This window comes from Branchiostoma lanceolatum, chromosome 7 (assembly GCF_035083965.1).
Source record: "Branchiostoma lanceolatum isolate klBraLanc5 chromosome 7, klBraLanc5.hap2, whole genome shotgun sequence".
Classification (NCBI taxonomy): domain Eukaryota; kingdom Metazoa; phylum Chordata; class Leptocardii; order Amphioxiformes; family Branchiostomatidae; genus Branchiostoma; species Branchiostoma lanceolatum.
Genome location: NC_089728.1, coordinates 5474213 through 5484991, shown reverse-complemented (window position 1 = coordinate 5484991; position 10779 = coordinate 5474213). Strand labels below are relative to the sequence as shown.

The 10779-nt window shown below is 43.5% G+C and overlaps 1 protein-coding gene and 1 long non-coding RNA gene across 6 annotated transcripts; one reads left to right on the top strand and one right to left on the bottom strand.

The window, feature by feature from the left end:
* Nucleotides 1–2416: 2416 nt before the first annotated feature.
* LOC136438815 (uncharacterized) lies at nucleotides 2417–7101 on the bottom strand. 4 transcript variants are annotated; one of them, XR_010756470.1, is made up of 3 exons: nucleotides 4427–4618; nucleotides 3366–3500; nucleotides 2417–3134 (listed from the first exon to the last, which is right to left on the bottom strand). It is a non-coding gene; the product is annotated as an uncharacterized lncRNA (long non-coding RNA). The 4 variants fall into 4 exon arrangements; XR_010756469.1 differs by lacking the exon at nucleotides 4427–4618 and adding an exon at nucleotides 7015–7101 and having other exon boundaries at nucleotides 2417–3500; XR_010756468.1 differs by having other exon boundaries at nucleotides 2417–3500; nucleotides 4584–4698.
* Nucleotides 4685–10526, top strand: LOC136438814 (juvenile hormone acid O-methyltransferase-like). 2 transcript variants are annotated; one of them, XM_066433776.1, is made up of 3 exons: nucleotides 4685–4920; nucleotides 7748–7959; nucleotides 8139–10526. In XM_066433776.1, exons 2-3 carry the CDS (start codon nucleotides 7751–7753, stop codon nucleotides 8557–8559), a joined length of 630 nt encoding a protein of 209 aa, XP_066289873.1. In that variant the 5' UTR covers nucleotides 4685–4920; nucleotides 7748–7750; the 3' UTR covers nucleotides 8560–10526. The 2 variants fall into 2 exon arrangements, with proteins under 2 accessions (XP_066289873.1, XP_066289872.1); XM_066433775.1 differs by lacking the exon at nucleotides 4685–4920 and adding an exon at nucleotides 4927–5195.
* Nucleotides 10527–10779: the final 253 nt, after the last annotated feature.

Genomic DNA, 10779 nt, shown 5'->3' with positions numbered 1-10779 from the left:
TTTATTCCACCGACGTTGGAATAGGCTACAGATGGTCACCGAAACTTTGGTGGAATAAATATTTTGGTTGTGTAAAAGTCTTTTTTTATTCAGTAAACATTGTTTTTGCTCAGTTCCCTCTTTTTCTCCAAACAAATAAGAAACATGCATATCTCCACAACGTTAGAGCTTTGAATACTAGTAGCTTGAAATCCAGCAAGCTGGTAGACCTGTACATAAGACACTGCACCTTGGTCTCTTCGTCCCATACAGATTTTTTAAAATGATTTTATGGGGCAAAATGGATTGAAAATACAACTTGTACAGGAGGGTAAATATCTTCTGAGGTGAGACAACATTCCATTGTAGTTTAAACTTTTGATCAGAACACAGTAAGTAACTGATAGTAACTATCAGTGTTTTATGGAAACGTTGAATTCGGTACACTCGTGAATTATAGAGCAAGGCATAACGTAAGGTGACCAGTTTACGTGCAAGACCAATTTACGGCCAATTTGCATCCAGCAAAACAGTCTGAATTATCCAAGAAAACTTTACATTTATGCATAACGCTACATAGCGCGCAGTACATAGAAAGCTCATGATTCTTCTATTCCACCCGGCCAAATATTGGCGACGCCTCAGGGGCGAGCCAAATGATATAGTATTGTGTGCAGATTGCAAGAATTCTAGAAATTGTACAGGCATTTGTCCAGGGGTATACGGTATGTCGCCTGAAATGGTGTAGTATTGTGTGCAATTTTGAGAATTCTTGGAATTTTAAAGGCATTTGTAGGTCCGATGCACATGGTGCAGATTTGCCTGTGCCAACAGGTATTTATAGCGGACAGGAATGTTGGTATGTTTGTGTCCTGGGACAGAAAGGAATTTCTTCCCCTACACCTAATTATATATGTAAGAAGACTTGAATTGAGATCGTTCTTATTCATCTGTGGAGCACGGCTTCTTGTATTGAGATCGTTCTTATTCATCTACGGAGCACCGCGTCTTGAATTGAGTTCGTTCTTATTCATCTATGGAGCACTGCTAGAAGTACGTCCATACAAAGCACTGAAGCAGGCAGCCACATCTGTGGACCAGATGTGCCAGGCTTATGTATACATGACCACTCAGATCCATTTATCTATTTCTGTATTCTTTACTAGGGTAGCTCCCTCAGTGGCTTGGCACTGTTTTTCAGGGAGGCCCTAGGTCTGTGAGTGTGTTTGTATTTGTGGCAGAACAGGTAATCATCAGCCCTTTTCGTTGGAAATCCTGTATGAACAGCACCAGCTATCAGTGCCCTAAGCAGGGTACAGTACACATTAAAATAATGTCTCTGGTATGTTTGGATGTTTGTCCCCGGGACCTACTACCCGGGACCTGGTTTCTGTCATCCAGGTTAATTCCCTTGGGTAGTCTGGTATGTTTGGATGTTAGCCCCCCATGACCTTATGTCTTGGAATGGTGGAATGTGGGTCATCTGTGCCCCTTCTGGTATTCCATTAGTATCTAGGTCAGAGGTATCCCAGGAATGATAGAATGTGTGCCATGCATGCGCAGCTATTTTTAGATCATAGGTCCTCAGGGGTGTTTGGAATGTTAGCCAGCAGGAAGTCTCTGGCACTCCATTAAGGACACGAATTCCTAAGCTACTACGTATTCATGTACATCGTGCCTATTCACCTTAATTCCTGATGTCTTTGGGGCATGAGCCATAAGTTTTCAAAGGATGCTGTTGCATTGCGCGTGCTGTGCCTTTTGGTAAGCGGATAAGTATGATGTTAGAATTGGTAACAATTGTAGATTTTGGCTAATGTGGCATTGATGTAAACAGCAGTCCTGTCAAAGTAGAATAGTCATTGTTGTGGTAGGAACCCAAGCAGTGAGCACCGAGTGTTGTTTTTAGTTGTCTATGATGTCTATAATGTTCATTCCGGTGGTTGGATTATGCATGATAGAATGTAGTTGTGTTGTCGTTGTCGGTGTCTGTGTATGTATACGGCCGCGTGGCGCGTTGGATACACCCGATCCCTCGATCTCGGAAGTTAAGCAACGCGCGGTCCGGACAGTGCTTGGATGGGGGACCAACCAAGGACGTCCGGATTGCTGTAGCCTCACGAAGCTTTCCACGAAATCGTCTTCCGGGAGGGACGTAAAACGGGGGTCCCGTGCTCGAGGAGGTGCCTCGAACACGTTAAACAGCCTCATTACCCTACACATTGGGTACCTGCCTGTGGCACTGGCTGCAAATACACCTGATATTATTATTATGTGTCTGTATTTGCCCAACAGAACAGGTACTCATCAGCCCACCTATCAGTGCCATAAGCAGGATACAGTAAAATTATGAACACAACAACAACAACTACCGTCGCCATGGCAATGTATCTGTTTTCATTGCCAGTCTTGTTCTATTTCGATGCAAACCTAACGGTTGTTTTTGTCACGCCACCTTCTTTAAGACCTTTAATAGCCACCAAGGGAACAAATCGAGCACTGCTGAAACAAACATATAAGGATAATGACTGTCGGGTTTAACCCATCGAAGATACATTATACAAATTAAGCTTATTTTTTCAAGTTAAAAGGCATATTTAGCATAGTTAATGTAAAAATCAAAAGGTATGGGATACTCATTGTGCGAGCTACATGGCCCCCCTTCTTTGGGTAATTTGCTATAATAGATACATAGATAGGGAATGTTTCTAAACGGACATACAGTGAAGAGAATGATGCACATTATTGCCTATCCGACGCTCAAGTTGACGACATTCTCAATTAAGTTTCTTAGACAGCGTCCACTCTGTTTTCAAGGCTCCTGGAAGGGGTAGCATCCTACGATGAAACGTTGAATTGATCACGTAGCCGCATTTTTGGTACAGATGCACTCCAGGCCCGAACTCGCTGGCTGTTATGAGAGCCTTCCGAATACCAGCAGACCTGCAGTGTTCTTCAAAATGTTTCAACAGTCGTGTCCCGACTCCTTGTCGTCGGTACATGGGAAGTACGCTCATCCGTTTGAGCTCTGCCACCGTCTCAGACGCCCTATGTAGTGCAGCCGAGCCGATGATATTTTGACGGTAGACTGCCACCCAGAATTTGCTGTCAGGTTCAATGTTGTTGTACCATGCATGTAAGTCCTGCAGTTCGACCTGGGTGTGAGACATGTGCTGCTGAATGTCCCTCCATAGACAAACAAAGGATGTCAGGACGGTCAATATTACTGGCACTAGGGCGGCCAAAGCCACAGACTTTGTTAGGATGTAGAAGAATACTGAAAGGATAGCCACCCATACAAAGTTCTCAGAGTTTACCGTCAGCTTAAATGCATTGCGGAAAGTCAATACTTCCGTAAATAATCCAGAAAGAAGCATCTCTCGAACCTGGTGGGACTCCTCCTGACGAAGATCTCTAATGACAATATCACCTTTGTCCATGATGTGGAGGTGTTGATGTAGCGCTTGTTTTTAGATGATCAATAAGATCAGTTAATGGTCGCTGTCGTAAGCCAGTAAGTCCTGAATTCAGGGGAGAAACAAAAAGATATCAATTATTTGCTCTCTATATCTGCGCATGCCTTCTAATAATAGCTAATACTTGTGAAGTTGATGTGACCGATAAACTTTTACCCAGGAGACAAGGGTCCCCAGAAAATACGAAATGGAACGAACTTAAACAACACATGTTCCATTTCGTTCCATTTCGCACTTTCTGGGGACCGTGAGAGAAACGATTGATCTTGATTTTTCTTTGATAAATCTGGCACTATTTTATGACTTGCGACTGTTTCAGTTAACTTGGACAGATATAATATTACACAATTAGAATTAAATTATGCAAATGAGGAATTAATTTGCATCATAAGGAAGGACATGATGCCAGTGTTTTACATAATACGACTCCAATAATGTACCATTTGTAGTTTAATCGAAGGCAACCGTGTCAACCCTCCTCACTTAAGTGTAGGGACTGATGACAAGGTCATCATACTCGATTTACGAGTATCGACTGACTGACTGACTGACTGTAGTTTAAGGTTCTGTTTGTGGAAAACGTATCTTTAAAGTGACCGGAAGTGAGGTAGTCCGTGAAAGTCAGACGAAAATCCTAGGTTTTCTCGCTGGCTCCAGACTTTTCGGCTATCGCTATAGCAACATGTATTCTTTCATGTTTCCTGAAAAGCCCGATCTTCGTAGCGTTTTTCTGTCGCGCAGTTTTGGTCGTCCGCGAACAGTTCCTGGTATCATCATCATGGCAAATAAGAGTCTAAATTAACTCTAATCTGCATAATGAATGTAAGATTGCCATAACTGCTTAGTGGTAAATTACAGGGCAAATAGACAAGGTATAGAAAGAGACAGACAGACAACCCCCCCCCCCCCCCCCCCCATGCCTATTTGTATGTTAACACGTTACAATAAAACGTTGCGGTATATAACGTTACCGGTAGTGTTCTTTGAATAGGACGCCCATTGCCTTCACGATTTTCCTAAACATTATCAGAGCCTCTTAAGTATTCACGTGGATATGTTGCGTATACACTTGTAATCCTCCAGATATGCCAAATCTCTACTTTTGAGTAAGGACCTTTATAACGTCACCTGAATGCCAGACACCCAGAGCAGGGAGATTGTAACCCAGGGCGAGGCGATACCAATTGGCCCGTCGACCGAGGGAGTAGCATACAACTATCGCCCCAGAGTTCGTACCTATCCAGAGTAACCCCTCGCCCTGCGCTCAGGGAGCGGGCCATATGATGCTCCCAGGTCGACGGGATAGGTAACGCCTCTGCTTGAGGAGCCTGGCATCCAGGCGAACCTTAAATAGGAATCGTAAAAAAAAACTCGGAATCGATACCACATACTGTCATAGTTCACACGGTTCGAGGTTAAAGTTCAAGCGCCACGGTGGCACTTCGCGTAGCCGAGCTGTGCTGAGGTTCGGGTATAATGTTATGTTGCTAGGCAGCAGCCAAAAAGTTAGCCGTACTGAAAGTCTTTATTCTCTTGTTGACAAGTAATACTAGAACTTGATACTAGTAGAGTAGAGTTGATTCCGTCAGGTAGGAACTCCGGTTCCAGTTTAGGCCGCTCTTCGATTCATCTCACTCTGGTTTCTGGGGATGGTCCTGATGAGAGCTCTGAAGTCGTACATGTGACAGTCCAGTATTTCCTTAAAAGTATTCACACTGGGTGCCATTACTACTGACTCTGGTAAGTCATTCCACCATGTGACCACTCTATTGGCGAAGAACTGCGCTCTTCTGTTGCCTCTCGACGTTTTTTTCGTTACCCGTAGACAGTGACCCCTAGTTGTGCCCATTTTCAGTTCAAAAGGGGAAACAGTTATTCTCCAAGCAGAGGTAAAATCCGGGGTATTTTCGACGGATTTTCGCGGTATTTTATACGTCTTTCTACTTTTCCGTTTTATGTTGGGCCTCCCTCCCAAATGTCTGTAGCGATTAAAGAATGGTGGCAAAGGTCAAAAAATCGATTTGGCTTCAATATATTTTGCACAGTGATAATCATTTCTGTCTGAGTCAGGAAATCTTTGTTGGCCCTCAAAAAACATTCCTGCTCAAAACTGAAATGACAACAGACCAAACAGATTTTGGGGCAATTTTCCCTAATTTGGGCATATCAAAAACATGAAAATTGGCACACATGATTACGAGCAGATGCTTGAATTTAACGGAAAAACAAAAACTGGACTGACAAGACCAACTTTTCAGCTTTTCTAGAATAGCTTTGAAATGTTCAGAAATTCAAGTTCAAGTGCTTGGGCATTGGGCAACCTCAAAGCAATACAGTGTTTTTTGAGGATTGTCAAAGAACGTGATTTTTGCCCAACTTTGAAGCATCATAAGTCCTGAAGAGGTTATGTTTTTGATTTAAACCATATAACGTTATAACGATACATCAACATGTTTGCTATCAAATGCATGTTTGCAAGTTTGGTACATGTATCTTCTTTGGTTGTCACATGGTCGTCCTCAGAGGAAGGTCACCCCAATACCAGATTTTTATTTGAGCCCAAAATATACATCTGGCACAAAACCTATGTGAATTTTTTTTGAAGCCTGGTGTAGATTTGCCCACTTTCCATTCCACATTTCGGGTCATTCGCCTAAAAACTTGAGTTGAATCCATTTGACCAAATGGTAGAAACAGACACAAAATCAATCATTAAATGGGGGGGATCTTTTTTATATATGTTTGTCAGATAGTAGCTGATATTGCATTTTGTATATCTTTTAAATATGTAACGTGGGGTCCCATAACTTCGAACGTAAATTTACTAGTTCGACATCGCATAGTGCCAGTGCCAGTGTCAGGCGTATGAAAACCGTAGCGTTTTGACGAATGATATATGATTGTATCGGAGTGTTGAATTTTTCTTAAGTGAAGACTATTTTATATCGTCCGTACACGGTTTACAACAAGTAACTCTGCCGGTAAAACCAGAAAGATGTTGTGATTGATATAACGTTCCATATTGTTCCATTCTAAACAGGGTACCATAACTTCGACATACATATACTTTGGCATCTCTCTCATTTGTCGGGATGATTTTAAGTTAACAGAAGAAAGAATCTCGCGTCAACTAAGTTCAGCTTCCTTCCGGTAAATATTTTTTGACCGTGCGTAAGTCTCCGCCGGAGCGGGGCGCACTGTACCTTGGTTACCTTGTAACATGTAAATGAAGCTGTAACATACTTAAGGTCAGGAGAAAAGAAATCTTATTAACTTTGTCATATTATGTACACAATTGTATCCATTTGCGATACTAGTATGAGTTTGTATGGTGAAGTAAGATATAGTTAAGTTTGGAACTCTCCAACTTGCGTTGATACATTTGACACGTTCAAAATCTCGTTATGGTGTAACGAGAATATTGTGACATTATATATATGTGACAGCGATGTATATGCGTTATAATACAGTTGTCAATAATAATATAAACTGAAAAAGAGAAACAGAGAAGGCGATGAAGAAAAAGGAGAAGGGTTGGGAAAAACAATTTATGTCATACCTGGGCCTGATACGGGTGTTCCGGACCGTGTGATAACTATCCGGATCACATAGGGTTCGGGAGTGTTATCCAAAGGCTTCCATGCATGGAATATTTCGAATGCATTTCGGGCGCGTCGGTTGCGCCGCCGTCGGAAATTCGAATACCAGATTCGGAGGTTAGAATCAATGTTGTTACAGTTTCTTGTTCGAGGACACAAAACTCCCTCAACTTCTGGCGCATTCCGCATTGAAATGTGTGTCTTCTCGGGTGGGTATGACATGAATAAAATACAATACGGGTGGGTATGACATAAATAAAATACAACACGGCGTACTACGGCCGTCGGGCGATCCGACCCGCGGTCGGGCTGGCACCTCGGGTGATGCGGAATACCCCGTGTTGTATTCTATTTATATATTCCCCTTCATACCTGTGGAATGCATATCCTATACCTGTGGTATGGAGAACAATGTTTCACTCCTATACCCGCGGGATAGAGTGAAATATAATTATCATATGCTAATAAGAGACATCTTTGCCCGGCTATAAAGAGAGAAAAAAAGTTGCACAAACTCATTGGTAGATATATCGATGATACAGATTTCATATTCGTCGGACATTTGAAAGTTATGTAGATGTGTTCAGTTTCAGTCATACCGTGTGCAAATTAGATGAGTTTTATAGTTACTAATAATATTGCTTGCCAAAGGTACGTGGTTGTTGAACTTTTTTCTTTCCTCTTTTAACACAGACCATGGACACAACGAAGCCTGAGCACTATTCCCAGAACAGCTCCGTCCAGCACAGTTTTGGAGTTGAAGTGCTGCAGCAGTACATGGAGTGGGAGGAAGGGGACACAGTTTTGGACGCGGGGTGCGGCACGGGGGCAATCTGCAAGTACATCTCCCAACAGCCGGGGGTCGCTTCTGTGGTGGGGTTTGATGTGTCAGCTGACTTTGTCAGGTAATTCTTGATTTTTGCAAAGTTCATATGTCTTTTATATCCTGATATTTAACAAGCAAATCCCATAATATGTGATTTGCTTGATAAATATCGGGATGTAAAAGGGCAACAAAATATCCAAATTCCGTTCCAATGCTGCATACCTTTGTCGAACTTTGGCATTTCATTTGTTTCTGCAGCTTTGCCAGTCAGCACAACTCCTCCCCAAACATTCTCTACCAGGTAGCTGATGTCTCTGACGTATCCACCCTCAAGCCGGAGTGGCAAGGTGCTTTCAGCAAGGTAGTGTCTCTCTCAGTGCTACACTGGGTCCAGGACAAGGTTGCAGCCCTGAAAGCGCTATGTAACTGCCTGAAGCCTGGTGGAGAAATCTTGATGACCTTCGGGACTGACAAAAACAAGTCCGTCCAAACCAATTTGCAGATGGCAGCGCATCCCAAGTGGCAAATCTACTTGAAAGATTTCGTGCCCAACTTGTTTCCGTGGCCTTCCAGTGATCTCGCGAACAACGTAGTCGTCTTCTGGAAGAGTGCGGTTTTGAGGTTCTCTCCTATCATCTCAAGGACAACCAGCAGTCTTTCGAGTCTAGGGACAAGCTGAGGGAAACTTTCCGTGCAGTTTACCCGCACCTTCGCTACATTCCCCGGGACAAGCACGATGAATTCTTAGATGACATAGAAAAGATGGCACGAGAAACCCACTTGATATCTGGAAATCATTACATAACCGAGAAATCTCCAATTGTTCATGCTCGAAAGTTGTGAATGTTTTTTTCACACTCAGGTTAGCGAGAACATGGAATGAAATAAAGGCCGAAGAAACAAAATGTGCTCACTGATATCTTTCCATTCTGTAGTATCGAGGTTTGAGGCCTATAGTCAGTTAAGCAGCTAGCAATACAACTTGATCATGAGTTGTTCGTATACACTAGGCGAAAAGGCCTCGAATGCAGTCGGATCCCACGGATCCCAATTTGCAACACCTGGCGGATGCTGCGCGGATCCCAAAGAATCCCCAGAATCACGGATCCAACACACATCCGTTAAGTATACGTAGGCATCCGTAACTCGCCAACGGATGCAGATGTGGCATACGTATGGATACCTACTTTACAGCGGATGCGGACACGGTATCCGTATAGATACTTACCTCTTACGTATGATTATTGTTTATTAGCAAAGTTTCACTTTTAGTACCTTTCCATATATTTGTTCATCGGACACCACCGTTTGTGACGTCAATATACGTTATACAATCCACGATACAGTGGATGTCAGGCTACTTGCTTCTTGGGGATATCTTGAATATCCGCCTCTGTTTTCCTAAGTATCCGGCGGCCGCTCCAAAGCAGAAATGAACTGTGTATAATGTGGGGATATCTTGAATATCCGCCTCTGTTTTCCTAAGTATCCGACGGCCGCTCGCGCAGCAGAAAAGAACTGTGTATACTGTGGGGATATCTTACATATCCGCCTCTGTTTTCGTAAGTATCCGACGGCCGCTCGCGCAGCAGAAAAGAACTGTGTATAATGTGGGGATATCTTGAATATCCGCCTCTGGTTTCCTTAGTATCCGACGGCCGCTCGCGCAGCAGAAAAGAACTGTGTATACTGTGGGGATATCTTACATATCCGCCTCTGTTTTCGTAAGTATCCGACGGCCGCTCGCGCAGCAGAAAAGAACTGTGTATAATGTGGGGATATCTTGAATATCCGCCTCTGTTTTCCTAAGTATCCAACGGCCGCTCGATATATAGTTCTTTTTGCACATGCACTTATCGTCGCTTTGCCGTGATAGTAAATGTATGCTGAAGATCTTGGGCATCAGACAGGTGGGATGATTTCACTACCAACAGGGAGATAAGAGTCAGAACTTACCACCAACAAGTGTCTGCAACAATATGTAAACGGCCGGTGCTGGTTTGGTCATGCTACAAGACACGCGCCTGACAGACTGGCAAACCAAGTCCTGCAGTGGAACCCACAGGGGAAGAGACGCAGAGGTCGCCCAGGATGAACTACAGACAGACTAGAGAGAGAGACCTCAAAGAGGTCAACCTGAACTGGAGGGATGTGAGGAGGATGGCTGATGACCGAGCCTGCTGGGCCAACCTAACTGCCTCATGTGTCGGACGATACGGGAGCCCCTAAGTCTATTAGTCTAAGACTCATCGTCCCTGACATAGAACCCGTCTGACATTTTTAATCTCTTCGCCAATTTGGTTGTATTTTCGGTGCCGTTTCAGTGCTCGTGGGTGTGTTTTCTGCATTCTGTAAATTGCATTGATTTAATTTCGCTATAAGAAGAAAATGGAGGTTGTGGTTTAGAGTTCGCGATAGAGCTATAGTCATATACTCGGTAACAGAAACACCGATGCCTTTGCGGACAGCCAGTCGGAAACCACCAACAAGCGACTCGGCAAGGGTGCTACAGACGGACAGAACAGACAGTCGCTTTCCGCAGTGCTGGCGTGATCAACAGTGTCACTGATGTAATAGTATGTTCCCGAGGAATTAATAAAGGCTTTGACTTGGCTTTGAAGTCTTAATAATTATTCAATGTTCGAAGATTCGGTCTGTGACTGTGTTCAATGCATTGTACCTTGTTAGTATTCATGCATCTTCACCATAACAGGTAGCCTGAGTACCAGCCCTTTTCGCGGAAGCTAAAAAGCCTGGTACTCAGGCTACGTAACAGGTGCCTCCAACATATCACAATACTAGCACTGTTCAATGTTTAGTACGCACGCACATGTAACGCTTGGACAAGGGGGTAGGTGGCAGAAGACAGCAAGCTGAAGACAGCTAGCTGAAAATACAT